General features: G+C 42.5%; 1 protein-coding gene across 5 annotated transcripts in view; it reads right to left on the reverse strand.

The window, feature by feature from the left end:
* The window catches only part of MCC (MCC regulator of WNT signaling pathway), a 387,038-nt gene that overhangs the window by 28,781 nt on the left and 333,383 nt on the right, over nt 1-24,874 (reverse strand). For all 5 annotated transcript variants that reach the window (XM_061624167.1, XM_061624176.1, XM_061624184.1 and 2 more), the window contains 4 exons: nt 24,368-24,468; nt 21,508-21,691; nt 7,808-8,042; nt 2,915-3,121 (listed from right to left, as the gene is read on the reverse strand). In XM_061624167.1, coding sequence (XP_061480151.1) covers nt 2,915-3,121; nt 7,808-8,042; nt 21,508-21,691; nt 24,368-24,468 — 727 coding nt within the window. The remainder of the gene's footprint in view (nt 1-2,914; nt 3,122-7,807; nt 8,043-21,507; nt 21,692-24,367; nt 24,469-24,874) is intronic.

The following is a 24,874-nucleotide window of genomic DNA, read 5'->3' on the forward strand; positions in this document are numbered from 1 at the left end:
TTCGGAAAGCCTTAGCAATCTTTGCCCTTGATAAAAGATACTTGGTTTGCCCATTGCCCAACACCCTCACCTCATAAAAGCTGCAGAATTATTAATATATTATCTTATTTTAAAAAGTCATGAGCAATTGTGCATTCAAAATGGATTTTTTAAATTGTGTGACATTAAGATGTTAATATTTCAGCTGTTGGGACCTTTTTGTTCTATGTTTTTGTTCTATGCCTGCTTTGGATGGGGTTGTACTCCCTCTGAAAGAGCAGGTTCATAGTCTGGGGGTGCTCCTGGATACATCTTTGTTGGTAGAGGCCCAGGTGACCTCAGTGGCTAGGAGTGCCTTTTACCAGCTTCGGCTGGTAAGACAGGCGGCCGTTTCTGGAGAGGGATAGCCTGACCACTGTTGTCCACGCACTGGTAACCTCCAGGCTAGATTACTGTAATGCACCCTATGTGGGGCTGCCCTTGAGTTTGGTCTGGAAGCTGCAGCTGATGCAAAATGCGGCGGTGAGACTGCTCACTGGGGCAGGGTGTCGTCAACATGTCACCCTGCTGCTGAAAGAATTGCACTGGCTGCCCATTTGCTACCGGGCCAAGTTCAAGGTTCTAGTTTTGGTGCACAAAGCCGTATACAGCTTGGGACCAGGATACCTGAATGACCGTCTTACTCCTTATATACCCAGTTGATCATTGTGCTCTGCCGGTGAGGGCCTCCTACAGATACCATCTTATCAGGAGGTCCATTCTGCACAACATAGGAAACGGACCTTTAGTGTGGTGGCACCTACCCTGTGGAATTCCCTCCCCTTAAATATTAGACAGGTGCCATCTCTGTTAACTTTTCAGCGCCTATTGAAGACCTTTGTCTTTCAACAAGCCTTTCAAGTTGAGACCTATCAGTCTGTGTCTGTGTTGGAACTGCTTTTTAATATGTTCTTAAACCTTTTTTAAAAATGTTTTTAATCTTCAATGATGTTTTGAAAACTTTTTTTAAGAAACGTTTTTAAAGATGTTTTGTTTTAATATGTTTGAAAGTTTGTTTTTATGATGTTTTAAAGTTTTTAGTGCTTTTGTTTGCAACCCTGGGCTCCTGCTGGGAGGAAGGGCGGGATATTAATCAATCAATCAATCAATGTATGGTACTTCCTGCTACATATAGAGGCAAATATACAAAATGCAACAGCATGTTGTATAGTGTTCTGCTCCTGATTACAGCACCAGCAAATAGCAGTCCATGATTAGACTTCCTTTCTTATGCTGCCACTGTCTTAAAAATAGGTGTCCGGGTCTCCCACCTCTTTCACTCGTGACTCTGATGGCTTTGAGTGTGCTTCAGCTTTTGATTAAAAACCACAATTTACTGACAGTTCCCAAGTTGCCTTAAACTTTAGAGACTTGTCAGTGAAACAAAGCAACTCCCACTTCCTGCCTGGCTCATGGGATGAGATGTGGCAACTAGTTGGCCGCTGTGAGAGCAGGATGCTGGACTAGATGGGCCACTGGCTTTATCCAGCAGGCTCTTCTTATGTTATGTTCTTGTACCTCCACTGCGCCAGTTGTACCTGTGGTTCCAGCAGTCGTGGGAGGCTGTTGTGCAGTGAGAGTGTCAGCTTGTTTGCAAGGGTTCTGGAATGTCCTAGTGCCATCAGGCACCATTATGTCCCAAGGACAATTCTTCCTCAAGGTTTCTTTTCTTGCCATATTCCCCTTAACAGAGGGTAACAGGAACGAGGGGAGCAGAGAATTATACTTCAAGAGTTACTTTCTCCCTTCTATAAATATAATGAAATCATTTCCAAGGATGCTCAGTTGGCAACAGTGAGGATTTTATTTTTCTGTAGAGGGCCATATCTACCTCAGCAGTACTTGCATGCCAGCTGTGTGAGGGGCTGGAGCTGGTTGTGGGCAGAGCCATTGGTGAGCAGGAGCACTCCCTTCTGTTGAGGAAGGGGCGTGGCCCAGTAGAAGGTCAGAGGATCAATCCCTAGCTTCCCCAGATTTATTTTATTTATTTATTTGTTAGATTTTTATACCGCCCCACTAGCATAGCTCTCTGGGTGGTGTACAACAGAAGGTATATACAATAAAATCACATAAATCGGTACAAAAACATATATATATAAATCCACAATAGAGCTGACAGGAACACCTGTCTGAATCCTTGGACTGCTGCTGCTTGTCAGTGTAGATTATACTGAGCTAGATGGACCAGTGGTCTGCTTCAGTACAAGGCATCTTCTGATGTTCTCTCCCTGCCATCCCCTATCTGATTTAAACCCTTCTGGCTTAAATTTGCAAATTTTGCTTTGCAAAAAAGGTATTAGCACTCAAAACCTAGTTTGCCCATCCAAACATCCATGTTGTTTCAGTTTTTCAAACCCACTGTGGCTGCTAGCTGCAGCTATACAACCCACAAGGGTCTTTGCAGCAGGTTGCAAAAGAAGTGAAAAACTGTTCTAACTCTCCTTCCTCCCCAGCCAACATGGAAATGCAACAGGCTGCCAGAGGAGGGGCAGAGTGATATCTCCTTCCTTTTTCACGCTGGCTGTGGATGAATTGAAGTCCCTTCCTCCTCAGCCACCATGGACAGGTCAACATATTTCGCCTGTCAACATTTCACACCTGCAGTAGAGTCAGGATAAAGGTAGCGGGTAGTAATGGTTGGCACGCTGGAATTAAATAAACGGATGTGTCTGTAAAAGGAAACATATACATGTAAGGAGAGCCCTGCTGGATCAGACCATGGCGTCCATTTAGACTAGTATTTCATTTCTGACAGTAGCCAGCCAGATGTGGGAAGTCCACTAGCAGGGCATAAAGGGAACAGACCTTCCCCAGCAACAGGTATTTAGAGAGATACTGCTTCTGAACACAGAGGTTCTAATTAGCTATCATCCGAAGACCTACGACAGCACCTCACCTTACTTGACTTGTCTTTGCTGGTGGTACTAGATGAGCTTAGTGACCTCATTCTCTGTTCGTTTTGTTCTTCCACTTCTGATTTCAGGTGCTCAATGTGGACCAGGTATGCCTGCTCTTGAGCTTCTCGACTGCTCAGCTTCAGCTCAAGGGCTTTCTTCTCTTTTTCTAGCAAGTACAGCTGTGCCTTCAGCTCTGCCATTTCCTCCTGGTGGAGAGACACAGAAAAACATGGTAGATTGTTTCCTGACTCCTAACTGAATAGAGCAAAGGGAGCTGTCTCAGCTGGTCCACAGGAGAGGAGATACAAGCAAGCCAGCTTTCAGAGAGTGAGTGAACACAGCGAGCGAAGAGGGAGAGCAAACAGGAGTTTGACAAAGGAGCTGTAGTGAGGAAAAGGCCAAGAGGGCTGTGAAGCCGTGTGCTCTAAGCCATGTGCTCTGAAGGTCTCCATAGCAGCTTGATTCGAAGGGGTGTGGCCTGATAGCTATTGGCTTAAGGGCGTGGCCTGAGAACTGCTGAGGGCAACAAGCAGCAGCTGTGTGTGCTGGGACCTTCATTCTGTTTCCTGACTCCTAACTGAGCAGAGTGGAGGGAGCTGTCTCAGCTGGTCCACAGGAGAGGAGATACAAGCAAGCCAGCTTTCATAGAGTGAGCGAACAGAGCGAGTGAACAGGGACAGCAAACAAGAGTTTGACAAAGGAGTTTGATAGGGGAGGCCAAGGGGGAGGTCCCCCCCCCAAAATAAATAAAAATTAAAAAAATTACTAATTCTCCTTGTACAGTGCACCGCATATCAGTGGGACTCTCAAGTTTACTTTGAAGGAGGACAGAACAAAGCACAGGCCACTCCAAAACAAGTAGTTAGAAAGAAACAAAAGGTAGAAGAGAGTATGAACGGGAAGGATACTCCAGTGGTTGTAACCTGCAAGGTGTGTGCCATGTTCATTTTCTTGCCTGAGAACAACATGGCATGCACGTGCAACAAGTGCAAGCTCGTTGTACTGTTGGAAGAAAAAGTGAGAGGCCTGGAATGGCAGGGGGCCACACGGAGGACTATAAGAGAAGATGAAGAGTTCTTAGACAGAACGCTGGAACAACAGCAGCAAAGAGAAGTGGAGGTGGAAGAACAACAGCATGTGGTAGCAGAAGAGGAGACTGCTTTGGAAAGGAACAACAAAGTGGAGGAAACTCTGTGGGAAAGGGTGACAGGAGCAGAAGAGCTAGAAGATACCCTTCACCAGTAGAACTATGGAACCACTTTCAACCATTCAAGGATGAGACTAGAGGACAGCCTGCGGTGGAAGAATTACAGGAGACCCCGTGCGACAACAGGCAAGAGGCTGAAGCACAATCATGCAGGGGCAAGGAAACCACACCCCACAACAAGAAGAGAAGAGTACTAGTAGTGGGAGAGCCCCTACTGCATGGGATCAAAACCCAAGTATGCCGAGAAGTTCTGTGGACTCGCCAAGTATGCTGTCTACCAGGAGGACAGATTAGAGATGTGACGGAAGGGCTGCCATCACTCATCAAGCCCACCGACAGGTATCCCTTTCTCCTCATCCATGTGGGAACAAATGATACTGCCAAATGGAGCTATGAAAAAATCATATCAGATTTTGAAGCTCTAGGAGGGAAACTCAAGGACTTTGGGGCCCAGATAGTTTTTTCATCCATCCTTCCAGTACTTAGAAGAGGAGTAGAAAGGGAAAGAAAAATACTTCGTGTGAATGAATAGCTATGAAGGTGGTGCCAACGTGAGAGATTTCGATTCTGGGACCATAGGCTATGCTTTCTGGGAGATGGACTGCTGGCAAGTGATGGGTTGCATCTCACAAGGACTGGGAAGAGTGGCCACAGCATGGAAAAGTTCATCAGGAGGGCTTTAAACTGAATCCTAAAGGGGGAGGGAGACATAAACCTGATGGTAATGACTGATTAAAGTTAATAGGGCAAGTAATAAAAGGAATGTGGTGCTTGGAGTCTACTACTGACCACCCAATCAAGGAGAAGACGAAAATGTAACTTTTGAAAAGCAAATTGCAAATGTTTCGAGGAGGCATGATGTAGTAGTAATGGAGGACTTCAATTACCCCAATATCTGTTGGGAGACAAATTCTGCCAAACATGGCCCCGCCAAGAAATTCCTGACTTGTGTTGGAGATAGCTTTCTCCTACAGAAAGTGGAGGAAGCAACTAGAGGATCAGCTATCCTGGACTTGATTCTAACCAATAGAGAAGATTTGGTGGATGAAATGGCAGTTACGGGAACTCTGGGGAAAAGTGACCACACCATACTTGAATTCTTGATTTTAACAGAAGCAAAAGCTGAGAGTAGCCATACGCGCACCCTGGACTTCAGGAAAGCTGATTTTAATAAACTCAGAACAATTGTAAGTACCGTTCCATGGCAAGCCACGCTAATGAGCAAAGGAGTCCAAGATGGGTGGGAGTTTCTAAAGAAGGACATTCTAAAAGCGCAATGGCAAGCAATTCCAACAAGGAAAAAAGGGGGAAAACAGCAGAAAAAGCCAGTGTGGCTTCACAAAAAGCTTAGAGATGACCTGAAAACAAAAAAGGACACATTCAGGAAGTGGAAAGAAGACCAGGCCACAAAGGAAGAGTACAGGCAGGTATCACGGAATTGCAGGGATGGCGTCAGGAAGGCTAAAGCTGAGAATGAGCTGAGGTTAGTGAAGGATGCTAAAAGCAACAAAAAAGCTTTCTTCAGGTACATCCATAGTAAAAGACACAGAAAGAAATGGTGGCACATCTATTCAATGAGGATGGCAAAATGATAACAGATGACAAAGAAAAGGCAGAATTGCTCAATTCCTACTTTGGCTCAGTCTTCTCCCAAAAAAGGGTATGTGACCCTCCTGGGAAACATGATGTAGAAGGGGCAGGATTATTATCATCATCATCATCATCATCATCATCATCACCACCCTGCCTTTTTTCCAAAGCTGGAACTCAGGGCGGCTTACAAATAAAAATGAATACATATAATAAAAACATACAAAAACCTGCATTTAAAATTGAATTAAACTATATACAACATTATTAGATTGGAGCTTGAGACTGATAGACAAATGGTCAAGGAATACCTAATCAAATAGACAGGATCTGATAAACTGCATCCTAGAGTATTGAAAGAACTGGCTGAAGAACTCTCAGAACCGCTCTCCATTATCTTTGCGAAATCATGGAGGACTGGTGAAGTGCCTGATGACTGGAGGACAGCTAATGTTGTCCCTATCTTCAAAAACGGCAAAAGGGAACTACACACCAGTCGGCCTAACATCAATCCCTGGAAAAACTCTGGAGCAGATTATAAAGCAGTCAGTCTGTAAGTACCTTGAAAACAATGCAGTGGTTACTAGGAGCCAACATGGATTTATGAAGAACAAATCCTGTAAAACTTATCTCATCTCATTTTTTGACTGGGTAACCTCCCTTGTAGACTGTGGGAATGCTGTGGACATAGTATATCTCGACTTCAGCAAAGCTTTTGACAAAGTGTTCCATGATATTCTGATTAGCAAGCTAGCTAAATGTGGGCTGGATGGAACAACTATCAGGTGGATCCACAGTTGGCTCCAGAAGAGTGCTTATCAATGGTTCCTTCTCAAACTGGGAGGAAGTAACGAGTGGGGTACCACAGGGTTCGGTCCTGGGCCCAGTACTCTTCAACACTTTTATTAATGACTTGGATGAGGAGGTACACAGCATGCTTATCAAATTTGTAGATGATACAAAATTGGGGGGCACAGCTAATACCGTGGAACACTGAAACAAAATTCAAAGGGACCTTGATAGGCTGGAGTATTGGGCTGAAAACAACAGAATGAAATTCAACAGGGATGAATGCAACGTTCTACACTTAGGAAAAAGAAACCAAATGCAGTTATAAGATGGGGGATACTTGGCTCAGCAATACGACATGTGAGAAGGGTCTTGGAATTGTCGTTGATCACAAGCTGAATATGAGCCAACAGTGCAATGTGGCTGCAAAAAAGGCAAATGCTATATTAGGCTGCATTAACAGAACTATAGTTTCCAAATCTAACTATTAGTTCCCCTCTATTCAGCCCTGGTTAGGCCTCATCTTGAGTACTGCGTCTAGTTCTGGTCTCTGCACTTCAAGAAGGATGCAGACAAACTGGAACAGGTTCAAAGGAGGGCAACAAAGATGATCAGGGGACTGGGAACAAAGCCCTATGAGGAGACACTGAAAGAACTGGGCATGTTTAGCCTGGAGAAGAGAAGACTGAGGGAAGATATGATAGCACTCTTTAAGTACATGAAAGGTTGTCACAGAGAGGAGGGCCGGGATCTCTTCTTGATCGTTCCAAAGTGCAGGACACGGAATAATGGGCTCAAGTTGCAGGAAGCCAGATTTCGACTGGACATCAGGAAAAACTTCCTAACTGTTAGAGCCATATGACAATGGAACCAATTACCTAGAGAGGTAGTGGGCTCTCTAACACTGGAGGCATTCGAGAGGCAGCTGGACAGCCATTTGTCGGGAATGCTTTGATTTGGGTTCCTGCATTGAGCAGGGGGTTGGTCTTGATGGCCTTATAGGACCCTTCCAACTCTACTATTCTATGATTGTTACATCATAGAATTCTGCACAAATGGGATACAATATTCAACACAGTGTCTGGTAATGTTGGCTCACTAATATTTGGCTACAAAGAACTGAAGTACATTGCATTTTAAACTTTGTGCCCTCGGTCCTCTTGCTTCTATGGCACTGGTCTTCTGGGCCAGGTTTTGAAAGGAATGTTGTTTGCTAAAAATTAAATGCTGTTCAAGTAACAGATATACTACAGCCACATTTTAAAAACCAGAAGCCAAACAGCTTGTAAGTTACAAAATGAAATACCTTCATTGCCATGAGTTCCTGCATGAGTACAGCATTTTCAAGATCCAGCCTTTGGCTGTCTCCGCGAGGCTTGACATCGTAACTGAGTGGATCAATATGGATGCTCTCCAGCTCCAACATGGTCAGCTTGACAGCTGCCCTGTCATTCTTCAGCTGCTGAATGTAGTCCTTCAGCCTTTGTTCATCCTCCTTTGTGAACTCTGTATCACAACTACTTGCTGTTGAACTAGTAGTACTTAGAAGAAGGAAAAAACATTTAGGGAATAGTATGTCCAAATAGTGCTCAGTAAAAACAAAACACAAACAAATTATTTCTTAAACACAAAGGCAAACATGGAGAAAAGTAAACCTTTGTTGATCAGTTAAAAAAAATGTTTTAAGACCTGTTGACCTATCCAGGTGATGGGAAAGCTCTCTCTCTGTCTGAACCCCAGAGAGATGCTGCCAGTCCAAGTAGCAATGCTGGGCTAGACAGACGTGTTATAAGGAAGTTCCCTAAGTCACCTATATCCAAATTGCAGGAAGGGGGAACCAACAGTCTACTACTTCACCCTCCTCCTAAATTCTAAACCCAGGCACGGTCTATGCATATAGCACAAAAAGGTGTTAAAATGGACTGCACCATTTCAAACTACAGTTGGGGAAATCACACTTTTAATATTACCTTATATATGCCACGACTGCATACCTTCCGGCACATTAAAAAATAGCCCATCTGCGAGCTGGCTAGGCTAGAATGTCTCTCCCTGATGTGTTCGTTTTCTGCCTAATGGGATTTTAAAACCACCAGGCAGCGACAGGACTGAAAGAGGGCATCTCTCACCTGTATCTTAAAGTGGCACAGTCAACTCTACCATCTCAGGATTATGTCACCTGATTCTGCTGCATGTGTAGACAGGCCCCTGGCTGTCCTAGTCAGGATTTAATCTTAGCCACGAGTCAGCAAGAGTTGGCCCTAAAGTCACTTTCTGATACAAAGGCAGATATGAAACATGTGAAGTAACTAATGATGAAAATGCCTCTGAACATGTGCTCAGTTGCCTTTCCATTGAGCCACCCTTCTCACACATCATGGATTAAAGGCAGGTCTCGTAGGATATGGTTGGATCACAGGTTTCAAGCCCTGGACGCTGCTTAGAAACCAGCTCTTGTATTTACTGCATCCGCCACAATCTTGGGAGCTTTTAAGGCCAGCCTTTCCCAACCGGATGGATTCCAGGTATTTTGGAATATAACTCCCATCAGCCCCAGCCAGCATGGCCATTTTACAAGATAATGGAAAATCCACTGCCTGTTTTTATGCAACATTCCTTTTCATAGGTTACAATTTCAAATTAGGAAGGACAAAAAAGGACAAACTGGTCTCACTTCATACATGAGTTTTTTTTTTTTTAAAAGTTAGATATTTATTATATAGCTTCTAGACCAGTCTAAGAGCAGACTTCATTACTGTCTATCTGCCATTCCAGTCTTCCAGAGAGAAAAGATTTGCAGAGGTTAATTGCAATGCTGCTACCCATTCCTTAACATTCCACTCTTCAACATAATTACAACAACACTAAAAAGGGATAGGAACAAGCCTGCTTTTCTTACAGCCTTGCACAGAAACAAAGCTGCCTGCTGTCTCCTGAGGACCTGTAATCAGCTGCTGGGTGAGGGTTAAGTCATCCATTAGCTGTGCCTGTCTGGAATGCTGGATGATCTCAGATATCAGCTGGGGAATAAATCACTTTCTGCACTGGGTTGCAGTATTTTTCAGTCTTTTTTTGACAAAGGGAGGGGGGAAACAGACATCTTGTGCATGGTTTTTGATAGCTGAATGTGGCTTGCTCTTGAGGCAAAGAATGAAGGCAAACTCCATGAAGAGGTCTTAGTTATCCCTTTCCAACTGCTAAAACGGATAGTTTTGAATGTAAAAAGTCCATCTGATAAACAGTCTATTGATCTTGTAGAGCAGCCTTCTTCAAGCTGGTGCCCTCCAGATGTTTTGGACTACAACTCCCATCAGCCCCAGACAGCATGGCTGCTGCAAAGACTTCAAGCATCTTGTAGCCCAAGAGAACATACAGAATTGGCTGGGAACCAAAGGCTTCCCTGAGTTGCTCCTTTCCATGGTTTTAAATTGCAGCTTCTTACTAATTTCAACTGGTCCCTTGTGCCTCCTAGGGATAACAGGTGACATGTGAAGCCGCAGCAAATAATTTTACTGTTGTGCTTCCCTTAAATTCCTTCTGCAGTAAAATTATAGCTGTACTATCTCCCTTCAAAACAAAACACAGAGGCGTAAGAAAAGCCTCCATTATACCTTTTCTTCCCTCAAAGCTCTCTATGAACATGAATTAATTTTGTCTCATAAATTCAGAGAGAGGAGGGATGTTGGGTGAGGGGAGGAGAGAAGCAGAACACACAAGAGATTCACATCAAAGCTTCCAAAAACTTTCTATCAGCTCACTAGTCAACCAAACTTTCATATGCAAAGTTAAATCACACAGAACAATGAATGCCTCATTGCCTGGTGGTGACGAGTGCCATCTGTCCTTAAAGAGGCAGTGGTATACCCCCCCACACACCTAAGAGGACATCCCTGGACTCAAAAGGACAACTGTTGCCCAGTCACAAATATCTCCACTCCTATCTTCAGAGCCATTTCCAGATAATAGCTTTGGAAAACTATTACTTGTCACCATGAGAATTGACTTGTGGTGTCCCACCAGGTTCAATCTTGTTCCACATGCTGTCCAGTTTCCACATGAAGTCATTGGGAAATGTCATCAGGTGATTTGGAGTAAGATGCCATCAGTATATTGATGACATTCAGCTAACTCTCTATGTTCCTTGAGTCAGGAGAGGCAGCTGAGATGGTGGACCACTGCCTGGAAGCTGCAAAGGGATGGATTGGAGCTGAATCTTACCCAGATGGAAGGTACTATGTATTATAGGCTAATGGGTCCAGGACTATCTGTTCAGGATGAAGTTGCATTCCCCTAGAAAGAACAGGTTATGGCTTGGAGCTCTCCTGGACCTAGCATTATTATTCAAGTCCTCAGTGATTAGGAGTACCTATTTCCAGCTATGGTCCTTTCCTGACAGAGAAAGCCTGTCCAAAGTAATCCATGCCCTGGTGACTTCCAGACATGGTTATTGCAATGTGCTCTATGTGGGGCTGCCTTTGAAGATGGTTTGGAGACTGTAACTGGTGGGGAAACCAGCAGCCAGAGCATTTGCAACCCTGGGCTCCTGCTGGGAGGAAGGGCGGGATATAAATCAAATAATTGATTAAATAAATAAATAAATCACTGGCCAGACACATATTACATTGATTGTAAAAAATCTTCATTGGCTGCCAATTCACTTCCAAGCCCAATTCAAGATGATTACATTTACTTATAAATCCCTAAACAAACTGGGTCTCAAATACCTGAAGGAGCATCTCTTCCTCTGTTGGTCTGCCTGGGCATTAAGATCAACAGATGAAGCCCTGCTTGCAATACCATTGCCTCACACACCGGAGATGGTGGCGTGAGAGAGAACATATTCTTTGGTGGTCTCCAGGCTGTGGAATGCTCTCCCCTCTGAGGTGCTTATTGCCCTGACGTTATTTGCTTTTCATCAGCAGTTTAAGATGCACCTTTTCACCCAAGCCTTTTGTGGAAGATGAAGTGATGTGAAATGAAGGCTGGAGCTCTTCCTGCAATACATCTAATTGTTGTTTTAACTGTGGTTGTGGCGTAGTGGTTAAGGTGTTGGACTACGACCTGGGAGACCAGGGTTTGAATCCCCACACAGCCATGAAACTCACTGGATGACCTTGGGCCGGTCACTGCCTCTCAGCTTCATGAAAACCCTATTCATAGGGTCACCATAAGTCGGAATCAACTTGAAGGCAGTACGTACGTAATACATTTTATGCTGTTGTATTTTACAGTTATATTTTCCGCCCTGAGACCATGTGGCAAAGGGCAGATTATAAATACACTTTTCTATCCTTCGTTATGAGAAACTCACAATGCTTGCTAGTATCAGATATGCTTACACAATCAAGGGGTCAACTAGATTTCAAACTGATGAAGACATAAGAACATAAGAGCCTGCTGGTTCAGGCCAGTGGTCCATCTAGTCCAGCATCCTGTTCTCACAGTGGCCAACCAGATGTCCATGGGAAGCCCACAAGCAGGACCTGACTGCAAGAACACTCTCCCCTCCTGCGGCTACTGGCAACTGGTTTTAAGAAGCATACTGCATCTGATGATGGTGACAGAGCACAGCCATCATAGCTAATAGCCACTGATAGCCTTATCTTCCATATATTTGTCTAATCTTCTTTTAAAGCCATCCAAGTTGATGGCCATCACTGCTTCTTGTAGGAGCAAATTCCATAGTCTATGTGTTGTGTGAAGAAGTAGTTTCTTTTGTCTGTCCTGAATCTTCCAACATTCAGCTTCTTTGAATGTCCACGAGTTCTAGTATTATGAGAGAGAGAGAACTTTTCTCTATCCACTTTCTCCATGCCATGCATAATTTAATACACTTCTATCATATCACTTCTGACTTGCCTTTTCTCTAAACTAAAAAGACCCAAATGCTGCAGTCTTTCCTCATAGGGGAGTCACTCCATCCCCTTGCTCATTCTGGCTGTCCTTTTCTGAACCTTTTCCAACTCTACAATACCCTTTTTGAAGTGAGGTGACCAGAACAGTACAAAGTATTCCAAATGCGGCCACACCATAGATTTATACAATAGCATTATGATATCAGCAGTTTTATTTTCAATACCTTTCCTAATGATCCCTGGAATGGAGTTTGCCTTTTTCACAGCTGCCACACACTGGGTTGACATCTTCACTGTGCTATCCGCTATGTTTTCAAGGTCTCATTCCTGGTCAGTCACTGCCAGTTCAGACCCCATGAGTGTACATGTGAAATTAAATTTTTTGCTCCAACATGCATAACTTTACACTTGTTTACATTGAATTTCTTTTGCCATTTTATGACCCATTCTCAATTTGGAGAGGTCCTTTTGGAGCTCCTCACATCCCTTTTTGTTTTAACCACCCTGAACAATTTAGTGTCAGCAGCAAACGTGGCCACCTCACTGCTCACCCCTAACTCTAGATCATTTATGAACAAGTTGAAAAGCACAGGTACCAATACTGATCCTTGGGGGACTTCACTTGGGGGACCCTACAGCCATCCATTGGGAGAACTGTCCATTTATTCCTACACTCTGCTTTCTATTTCCTAGCCAGTTCCTGATCCACAAGAGGACCTCTCCTCTTATTGCATGACTGCTAAGCTTATTCAGGAATTTTTGGTGAGGTACCTTGTCGAAAGCTTTTTGAAAGTCTAAGTACACTATGTCCACTGTATCACCTCTATCTATATGCTTGTTCTCACTCACAAAGAATTTTAATAGGTTAGTGAGACAGGACTTTTCCTTGCACAAGCAATGCTGGCTCTGGTTCAGCAGGACTTGTTCTTCTACATGCTTGGTTAATTGATCTTTAATAATACTTTCTACCATTTTCCCCAGGATAGATGCTAAGCTAACCGGCCTGTAATTTCTGGGGCATTACATTAGCCACTTTCCAGTCCTCAGGGATGGAGGTGGATCTGAGAAACAAGTTACTTATTTTTGTTAGAAGACCAGCAATTTCACATTTGAGTTCTTTGAGAGCTCTAAAGTGGATGCCATCTAGACCTGGTGATTTGTCAGTTTTTGTTTTGTCTGTTAAGCCTAGAACTTCATCCCTCATCATCACTATTTGCCTCAGTTCCTTTCTGCAAATGTTAGTTTGGGTTCAGGGATCTACCCTATATCCTCTACTGTGAAAACAGATGCAAAAATTTTATTTAGCTTCTCTTCAATCTCCTTATCCTGCTTTAGTACACGTTTGACACTTTTGTCATCCAAGGGTCAAATTGCCTCCCTAGATGGTCTCCTGCTTTTAATGTATTTAAAGAATTTTTTGTTGTTAGTTTTTATGTTCTTAGCAATGTGCTTCTTAAATTCTTTTTTCGTATCCCTTACTGTCTTGTTTTGCCTTACAGTCTTCTTGATTTGCCAGAGTTTGTGTTGCTTTTTATTTTCTTCATTCAGACAAGACTTCCATTTTCTGAAGGAAGAGTTCTTGCCTTGAGTAGCTTCTTTGACTCTGCTCATTAACCATGCTGGCATCCTTTTGGCCCTGGTGGCACCTTTCCTGATCTGCGGTATATACTCCAGTTGAGCTTCTATTACTGTGTTTTTAAATACCTCCCAAGCATTTTGGAGTAATTAGACCCTCTGGACTTTGTCTTTCAACTTTTTTTTTTACCAATCCCCTCATTTTTGGAAAATTTTCTCTTTTAAAGACAAATGTGACCATGTTGGATCTTCTTGGCAATTGACCATTTACATGTATAATTTAATAGCACTATCGTCACTGTTCCCAATCGGTTTGACAACACTTACAATCTTGCACCACGTCCTGCGTGCTACTTACAATTAAGTCCAGGGTCACCGTCCCTCTGGTTGATTCCATGATCATGTTCTAGGGTACAGTCATTTAGGATATCTAGAAATTTTGATTCTTCTTTGTGACTGGAACACATATGTAGCCAGTCTATGTCAGGATAGCTGAAGTCACCCATTACTACATTTCCTAGTTTGGATGCTTCCTTGATTTCATTTCTCATCTCAAGTTCTCTCTGAGTATTTTGATCGGAGGGCGATAGAACGTCCCCAGTATTATTCTTGGGGTGGGGTATCTCCACCCACAATGATTCTGTGAAGGAGTCTCTCTCTTTTGGGGTTTCTAGATTGCTGGATTCAATGTCCTCTTTTACATATAGAGTGACACCATCTCCAATACATCCTTCCCTGTCCTTCTGATATAGTTTATATCCAGGGATAACTGCATCCCACTAGTTTTCCCTGTTCCACCAGGTTTCCGTTATGCTCACTATATCAATGCTCTCCTCTAAGACCAAGCATCCCATCTTGGTTCAGAGGCTTCTAGCATTAGCATATAGACACTTGTATACAGTATCTCCCCTCAAGTGTCTTTGGCACTTTTGGTTTGGGCTGTGGTACTTCTGCCTTTCTGAATTGCTATCCTGTGCCCCTCCACTCACAATGCCTAGTTCTAGGCCTACCCCATTTAAATTTCATCTTTTTTGTCTTTATCCAAGGGGGAAGATTTATTCTGAAGCAGACTCTCCTCAGCTCCTGTTTGCTTTCCCCTTTCAATCAGTTTAAAAGCTGCTCTGCCACCTTTTTGATTTTAAGTGCCAGCAGTCTGGTCCCATTCTGGTTCAAGTGGAGCCCATCCCTTTCATACAGGCCCGGCTTATCCCAAAATGTTCCCCAGTGCCTAACAAATCCAAACCCCTCGTCCTGACACCAGTATTTCATCCACGCATTTACGAAGCTGTGCCTGTCTGGCTGACCCTGTGCATAGGACTGGCAGCATTTCAGGGAAAGACACCTTGGAGGTCCTGGCTTTTGGCATCTTACCTAGCAACCCACATGCACTGTGACCACTGACTTCTCTCCAGCACTATCTACCAAACTATCTAGACAACGGGCAACATCTGCAACCCTTGTGCCAGGCAGGCAAATCACCCTGAGGTTCTGCACGCCCAGCACACACCTCACTAGCTATGTTCCTAATTATCAAATCACTCACTATGAAGATTCTTCCATCCCCTGGAGAAGTATCCTCAGCATGACAGGATATCTGCTCATCTCCCAAGGAATGGGTCCCTTCTAAGGGATCATTTCTCTCTTCCTTGGATAGACGCTCTCCTTTCCCAAGGCTCTTATTCTCCTTGATAGCAGGAGAGCTATCATCCTTGGAGTGGGACACAGTTATAATGTCCCTGAAGGCCTCATCCACAAAGCTCTCTGCCTCTCTCAGCTTGTCCAGGTTAGCCACCTTGGCCTCAAGGAAACATTCCCAAACAGCCAGGAGCTCACTGCACCAAGGGCACACTGACAACTTCTGTCCAACAGGTAGATAACTACAGACAGTGCAAAACACTGGAAAGCCCCCATACCCCTGCCGGGTTCCTACCTGCACAATTGTTTTTGTAGTTCATTGAGTTAAGTTATTGAAAAATAAGGTTTTGTTCAGGTCAAGGGACAGACAGGCAGAGTGATGCTTTGAAAGCTGGGGGCTTCCTCTAGCTCATGGAGACTAGGATTTGCCGTGTTGCCACTAGGTAACCAACCACATAAGCATTCTTTTTTGAACAGAATCCATAATTTATCACAAACCATACAGCATGCTGAAAATGACCACAGACAAGGGTATGCAGCTAAAATACCTAGAGATAGCAACCTATGCGAACAACAATGTCCATTCAGGGTAGAAAATTTGAACTACCACTGAAAACAAATACACTTATCCTAGAGTCTGCATACAAGCCCACGACAAACATTGCCTTAGCCCTCCTTTCCTTGTGGACCAATTCTATGGTTTTGTGTTCCCATCTCTGCAGCAAACAGGAGGAGGTAGCCCTGGCTAGCATTTAAGCACACAGCAGGTGCTACAGTGGCACCATCCAGATTCATCTCTACTTGCTGATAAGTCATCATTATCAGTCTGTGCAGCACAGAGAGCAGCTGTGGTACAAGAGAACTGTTGCTTTATCTTCCTGTCCCCTGTGATAGAGGCTAGTGCAAACATGCAGTAGTTTCCGCTATGCAAGGCATTATATCTAGTGATTCTGACTTAAAAGCATGTGGGCTCCTACTGGGAGGAAGGGCAGGATATAAATATAATAAATAAATAATAATAAATAAAAGCATGTAAAACTAGCCAACTGTCACTGATCTCATATGGGGGTAGCTCTACACCAAAAGGGCCCCGCATTTGCATCTTCCCAGAACAGACCATAGACCAGAGCTTTTCATTTGATGCCTTAGATTTTCATTAATAACAAGGCTACAAACACATCCCCCAGTAACCCCTGTGGTGTTGGCTTGGCTTGGGATATAGGTGGGTGGGGAATAATATAGTGCCTTCTTACCTAAGTCCTGACACAAGGAGGGAGGATGCAGCTCCTTCATTCATCTTGCCTCTCCCACTATTCTGGATGAGAGGACCCTTAAGTAGAAGGGGACACCTGCTTTGCTGACCTACAGCATTGGGCCATTCTTCTGAGTTTGGCTCTTCTTGGGACCAGCCAACATGCCTAGATGTTGTCATCTTTGCCGCTGCCAGATAGGTCAGCCTTCTCCTTAGTAGGAAAGAAGATGGACCATGTGGCAGCTGCAGGTGAGTCCGCACCACACCAACCCAGTGCTATATCAACCATCTTGGACCCTATGATCAGCAGGTAACGCTTTATTGGTGGTGCCATCATGGGGGCTACCCAGTTGGCACTGCTCCACCGCAGGACATTTTCAGTGGTGATTCCCCATCTGTGGAATGCCCTCCCTGCTGAGGTGCGTCTGTCTCCCTCATTATCGACTTTCAGGAGGAATTTAAAAACATTCCTGTTTACTCAGGCATCTGGTGGCTGAAAGATCCTGTTCCTGGCAATCCCTGAAATCACTGGCTGAGAGACCATGATTGTTTAAACTGTTTCTAGAATGTTTTAAACTGATTTGAAAATATTTTTGTTATTAATGCACTTGCCAGTCGTGGCTCCTTTGTTTTGAAAGGGCAATAATAGATAGATTAGATTGATAGACAGATAAAAATTCACTGCACAGCTCTCATCTTCCACAACTAAATAAGAGGTTGTAATGGAAATGCCTTTGTACTGACCTCAACTATGTTCCATTTGACATGCTCTTACAAATACTCCTATAAGGAATCCTCTAAAAATTGAACTGAATGATACACTGCAGTATAAAGGATTTATTGGCTATCATGTAAGTGTTGTCTACCTACTATTAACAATACATAAATATAGCAGGTTTTAAGACATCATACACTTTGCCTAGGTGGTACAAATTCTGCATTTTATATTAGCAGAGGAAAGGTTCAGATTTCTGTCCTATGCTGGACCTCATTGATTGCTTAACTGAATGATTCAAATAATTAAGGTATCTCAATACAGCAGACAGTTTGTTGATAAAGATAACTTCCTTTAAACCATTTCTACTAAACTGTCTCAAGATCAACATTTTAAATTTGTAATTAATTAATCCATTAACTGAAGCAATTACTGTTTTAGCCCAGTTTTATATTCCAAAAGGTAGTACATGTATTTGTTAAACATGAATAACATGGAACACTCTAAATCCTTAAATCAAGCCTGTCAGGTTGTAGAAAGTTATCTCAAGGGACAAATATAACAGGGCCAAAGGATCCATATTTGAAACAGCCTACGTCAAGAGCAATCTTTTCTGCTATAGTGAGTACAGTTACAGCAAAATATAATAGACAAAAATAGCAGTATCTTGGTGATTTAACACCTCCATCCCTGAGGCCTGTGAGAAGTGTGTTCTTGAGAAATGGATACATCAACAAGTTTGCATTGTAACCAAGCCTAATCCTTTGTTTTAACATTTATTAAATAAACCAGGACTGGTAAATACTCTGGTACTTTTGCACAAGAATGGTGAAACAGAAATATTTTAATAAAATAAAAATAGTGAGTAATTTCAGATGTGACACGATTCTGTCCTTAATGTACAGGGCCCAGAAAAAGCAAGCTCACAAATGCCCTGCATCAGTCACAGTTGGTGGGGGCATGGAGCATCCCCTATGGTATGTGGATCAGAAGGCAACTGTTGTAGCTCTTACTGGATGTACTAAATTTACTGGGTTGTGTGAATTTACAGGCATGTAAGGGTCTGGGTAGATGGGTACATAGTGCCTACACTGAAGCTACCAATCAATGCACAGCTGCAGAAGGCTCCCGGAGGTCCGCCTTGCTGATGTACCTAATTATATCAGCTTCTTCTCATACATCCAGATGCCATCTAATGAGTTGGCAGTCACCAGTAAAGGCTGCAAACATACCCTGGTATAGCCTCACACAATAAGGGCTTGCCTCCTCACTCCAACAGAATTACCCTTCAGGCTTGGGCACCTATAGCCTGGGCTACTGAATGCCTTGCTGGGAGATGTGGACGATCTTCATAGCTATGATATGACTAGCAGTGCACAGAAATGTCTCTTATGGCCATGGTGTAACAAAGTGTTTTTTAACTACTTAGAGGTCTCTACATTCAAGTGGTAATTTTGTTAAATTAATAAATAAAGGGTTGGCTTCATGCACACATACAGCTCCTGGAAACTAGATGGGAGTTTCATCAGTACTTTGTACCTCCAGAGTCCACTGGCATGCAAGGAGACTTAACCATTTTTACTGTTCTGCATCTGCATATAGGATGACAGCCAATGAAGTCTTGCCATTTGCACTACAGAAATCTACTTGTGCAATGGGACTTCCAATTTGTCTTCTCCACCCCCTCCAGCCCCTCATGTACTCCCAAAATCTGCTCTGGAGGGTCCTTTGGAATAGATTTCAGGGGTGCATGGAACACTGCAGGGGGAGGAGACCAAGAAAAAGCCCTGTTGTGTGAGTGGACACCTGTCTATGCCACAATGGATCTCACCATAAGGTTGGGGCTACTATAGGAATATTGTGGCCTGGTCTACATATCATGGTAAACCAAACTATGGCTTACTAGAACTCTGCAAACATGCTGGCTCCCAGAGAGCTGCTTGCACCCACTCTACTCTTTGCTGGTCCTTTTAGCTCAGCTTAGTGTGGCATCTAAGCCAAAGTTTGGCTTAGCATGTTGTCTGAACCCAGAATCACAGCTAAGCTCTCTCCATAATCACAATATGTAGTCAAGAACAAACTATGGTTACATGTCATGGTTAACAAAGAGAGAGCTTAACCACATTCCCTAGTTTGTACAACATGCTAAGCTAAACAACAAAGTGTCTTGTGGCAACTGAAAGATGAACAGATTTACATTAAGTTTTATGGATCTTCTTCATGCATCTGACAAAGTCAACTCTAGTCCATGAAAGCTTATGTTACAAGAAATCTGTTCATCTTTATGGTGTAATGCAACACTATGTTGTTTTTAGCATGTCCTCATTACACGGCCTCTTTCCCCTGTCATCTCCTGTCAGCTATTTTCTTTTTAAAATGCTGGCAATTGTATGTTCTACTTGTGTGCTTCATGGCTAGGTTTTCTCCGATAAAACAATTATGACTTCTTAATATGCCAAAGATTATTCTTCCATTTTCACACAGGAATTAGCAGTCTTGCTGGGATGCTGCCAGCCCAACAAATTGAAATTCTAGCTATTATTTTTATTCACTTCACTAGTAACAGCCTCTGTGCTGCTGCTTTTTTCTTTCTTTTCATTTTGCTGTGGTTGCTCTCTTTTGCCGTCTTTAACCCCCTTGTCACTACTGGCTGCTTTTGCATTTGTTCCCAGTAATGTGTTCTGCAATTTGACATTCAGCAACTCATTCCTGATGCTGCAGTTAAGCCTGGGTCAACACTTCCATTACAACCCCCCATTTTGAAGAGCTTCAAACTGCAGAGGAGATTATTCACTTTGACATGAAAAGTCCTTGCCAAGGAGAAAGGCTTCCCATCCCCACTCCCACCCCCATGTTTATAAAAGGAGTTCCACCCACCATCTTGAGTTATACTATCTGCATACAGTTTGGCAGACAGATTCAAATGGCTTAGATGGTTTTGCTCGGTTGTACTCTGTAGTGGTATTTTTCATCACCAGCTATTAATCCTTTGGTCTAGAGCACATGATGCAGCACCTTTGTTAAAAGTGAAGCAGGTTTGTTAGTGCCTGGATGGAAGAGCCTCAGGGAACCACATGGACACCACCCTGAGCTCCACCAAAGACAGGTGGCATATAAATGCAATACAAAAATATAATGGTCATTCACATTCTATTATTTATAGATACTGACTTATCCGGTCTTTTTAAAGACTGAAGGCCACAATGCAGTAAAAATATATTCTAAATGCATAAGCTTAATTAAGTACATAATATTCATAAATTATAGTTCTAAATCAATCAAATGGGAGTTCTGCCACTTACCTTTAAAGAGAGGCAAAATTTGGCAGACAAGTATATTTTGGCTGAAAAATGTTTGCGTACTTCTTCAGTGAACAAGTAGTTCTAAGGGCAGATTTAGAATCTGAAATTTCTCATTGTATTCTAAACACACACTGATTGTTTTCTGCAGTTAGAGTCATAGATTTAGCTGGGCTTAGCTTGCTAAAGGTGTAAATGCTGATAGAAAAACACTTTTTTATATCTTTCCTTCTAATAGCAAATGGCTATATTTGTGAAACTCGCACATAGTTTGCGGTCATTTCAAAAGTATGAGGCAAAACCCTGCAAACTCAGTGGAAACTTGTGGGGCCTTCATATAGTACATGCTTTAAGTTTCAACGAGAAGAGGGAATGAGAAACAAAGACAGGGCAGAGAAATCACTCAAGTAAAATAAATGGTATGGGTTTGCTCTTTATGAAATAGATCAGAATCACCCACACACAACAAATCTTACACAAAACTCTCTTGGGATGAAGCCTGTTGAAAATCTGAACAGAATTCAGTCCCTGAGGCACTGGACTGATTTCTAACACCAATACAACCTAGCAGGATGATTTGAGGTTACATAGATAAATAAATGGAGAAACAACATAATCTACTTCATTCTGAAAGCAAAGGTCTGAGGACTAACAGATTCAATAAGCTGTAGTTACCTGGTGTGGCTATTGGATGAGAGGCTCTCCCAGGGCTGCACACTACAACCAGTGACTGCATAGGCTCCTCCACAGCTCCCGTCCAATTTCATCAGCAGGGCTTTTGCTGCATTCTCAGCTGTCTTCCTGCAGTCATGAGCTCTTTTAAGCATCTGAGTGATGTTTTCATCACCTGTTTGGTCCCCTGTTTGAAAGCAAGTGATCAGAGATATACAGTACTGGAGAGGGTAATAGGCTTTAACATGAGTAGATGGGCTCTTAAGCTGACATCTGTGCTTCCAACTAGGGCATTAGCACCTACTTAGTTGTCTGCTAAAATTATACTGGGAATATAACAGTCTCATAGGCCATGATCCAAAGGTAAACTCCTGATGCACAGCATGGCTTCTGACCCTCCCACCTTCTTCTCCAAGCTGAGAGAAATGTAGGAGCTACATGAGAGTAGTGCAAGCTAAACACACAAATGGGGGTTCACAACAGGCACCCGGAACTGCATTCACATGCCTAAGGACCATCATGGCCATAGATTAAATCACCTAATGTAGGCTGTCTTTTGTTTTTTAGTACTCTTCTTATATCACCTGAAGCAAAGAACTGTTGGTTGGTCCTTTAAAAGTTATCCACTCATACTATTGTTTCTCACCATCCCTTTGTGCAACCCATATGAGAACTGCAGCATTTCATCATTTTTGTTTTATTGTATTTTATTCAGAGCTTGGAAAAGTTACTTTTTTGAACTACAACTCCCATCAGCCCAATCCAGTGGCTATGCTGGCTGGGGCTGATGGGAGTTGTAGTTCAAAAAAAGTAACTTTTCCAAGCTCTGATTTTATTCTACATATTTATTTTGTTTGTGTGTGAGCACTTGTGAGAAGTTGTTGCTGGTGCATTTCAAATTTAAAATAAACACTACAAATTTTATAGCAAAGTAATGTTTTGGCTGTTGTGGCCTCCTGTAAAGCAGTCTTACGATATAAATACTGACCTTCTCTATTTCAAGGTGTAGGAAAATATTAAATATTAACATATTTTATCACCTATATAAATGTGAATTACACCTCTCTTGTGTAACCAGGATACAGGGAACACAAATATCCACTATGCATTTCCATGTGAAACACATATGCATACTGCTAATACAAAAGGCATAACATACCTTGCCTCCTGCAAATTCACCTCAACAAGCTCATACAATTACAGGCTGCAGAAAACAGAAACTATATTCCCAGCTGTATTTGCTATTACTTTCCCTGCAAGGCATCTCTTCAATTTTATGTGATTGTGAAAACCTTCTCGCTCAATCATGTATTTGCAGTGAGTCACTAATAAATCTCCTGCTGGTTTTTATTTAGGTCGATAATTGCTCTGACGTTTTATTGCTGCTTATGTCTTTTATCATTTAAATTATTTTTAAGTAGCTCTTTAAAATTTCTATTTAAATTTTTATCTGCACTTCTTTGGGATTTTAATAATAGAAACACAATTTTTCAATTTCATAGATAAATACGTTGCCTCATAAAGAAAAACATGCCCAATCCACAACACTCAAAACAAAACTCCACCACGTCTGTGGATCATTGACTCTAGCATACCGAAACTCATCCATCTTGTAACACTAAAGACAGCTGGGCATTTGGTCCTTAAAAGCTTTCACATTACATTTCAGTGGCTGCTGACAAGCTGGTGCTATAAATTAGATTTTAAAACAAGCAGTTTCCATGTTACACTATAGCTTGAAACCTCCCCCCCCCCAAATTCCTGAAGGCTTCCCCCATCTCCTACAACCCTGGATTATAAACACCAAATTGTCATTTCAGCAAGTTGAAAGAGCCACATTCATTGTGAAATCACACATTTCCTTCCTCTATAACAACAAAAAGTACACCTTCTTGATGTACTTTTTCTACATGCTACAGCAGTATGTCTAGAAAGTGGTTCTTAATTAGAGTATGTTGTTCACCAAGGCACTGGATCACAGCACTAAACATGTTGACACAGACACAAGGGGAGAATAATGGTAGCTTGCATATCATGGATGAGCTCTTTTGATCATCAGAATCATAGTCTGTTTATTTGTAGGCCACTTTCCCATAAAATTGAGCCTGCAGTGGCTCACAACATGTCAAACAAATAATAAGTCCAACAATTCAAAAACATTGTATGATGCATACATAAATATGGGCCAGAGAACTTCCACTTTCAGTGTACCCCCTTTAAATTTCCCAGACCAAGACACACAGGACTGACAGACAGGGTTCTACAAAATCAGTGAGACCTTTAGCACAAACAATAAAATACAAGAAGTGCAGAAATGTGCCCAAGCTGACAAGATACTGGAAAGCGTGCCAAGATGTGTCTGACGTCTAAGTTTTAATGCTAACTTTTTCTCACATACATGTGTCCATCCATCTTTCGTTAAAACCACTGAAAATCATTCAGTTGACTTCAATAGTTGATTTGAATTATAAATCTATAATGTTGGGAGGCAAACATGTCATACAAATTAAATAGTATTAATTCAGAAATTGCACATGCAAATTATGTTGCCTCCTTTATTCAGTTTTTTATATGCTTCTTTGTGGGTTTGGAACCAAGAGCTTAGATCACCAACTTTCCTCAAAGGAAATGCACTGTCCTTCAGTTTATGGCAACTCCAATTTGCTTACAGCTTTATTTGGGTTTCAGTTCAAAATCCATATGTCAAGAGATTGTGTATGAAATCAAACATGCTTAGCTAGGGGGGTGTATGCCTAAGCTGTCAGGAGAGGACTCATTGTTGCAATTTACCCTTTGAGGATGATGGATGGCAAATGAAGTACAGAATGGAATTTAGGGAGAAAGTGACTTATTGGGCTCTTACCAACAGACCCGACACCTGCAGCTCTGAATTGTCCAAGAATGAGAGACTGTTCACTTTCTGCCAATGCTAACAGCAACTCATACGCTTCAATGCACTGTTCACTGGAAAAACAACAACAATCCAGTAAGGATATGCAGCTTAGAAAGAGGAAAACAATATAGGTAAAGATAGAGCAACAGGGAAGTGATGCCTGGAACTATGTCATTTCCTCTCTCTCTGCTTGTTGGGAAACTAGCACCTTCTTGCAATCTAGGCATGGTGTCCCTAGCCAGTCTCCACCTTATTTAATTAACAGTTTGACTTGCTATTGTAAGAGAAAGGGTGGTATGACTACAAAACACAGAATAATAACTTTGGGTCGGAGAACTTCCACTTTCAGTGCAGACATTGCACAGAATGGAGATACTCAAGTCTAGAAGGCTTTTATTTTCCTCTGAGATAGGAGAATCTCATCCCATTCCCCTTGAAACATCAGAGATTGCCATAGCAAAAAGATGGAACAATGGT

Source organism: Rhineura floridana, chromosome 1 (assembly GCF_030035675.1).
Source record: "Rhineura floridana isolate rRhiFlo1 chromosome 1, rRhiFlo1.hap2, whole genome shotgun sequence".
Lineage (NCBI taxonomy): Eukaryota > Metazoa > Chordata > Lepidosauria > Squamata > Rhineuridae > Rhineura > Rhineura floridana.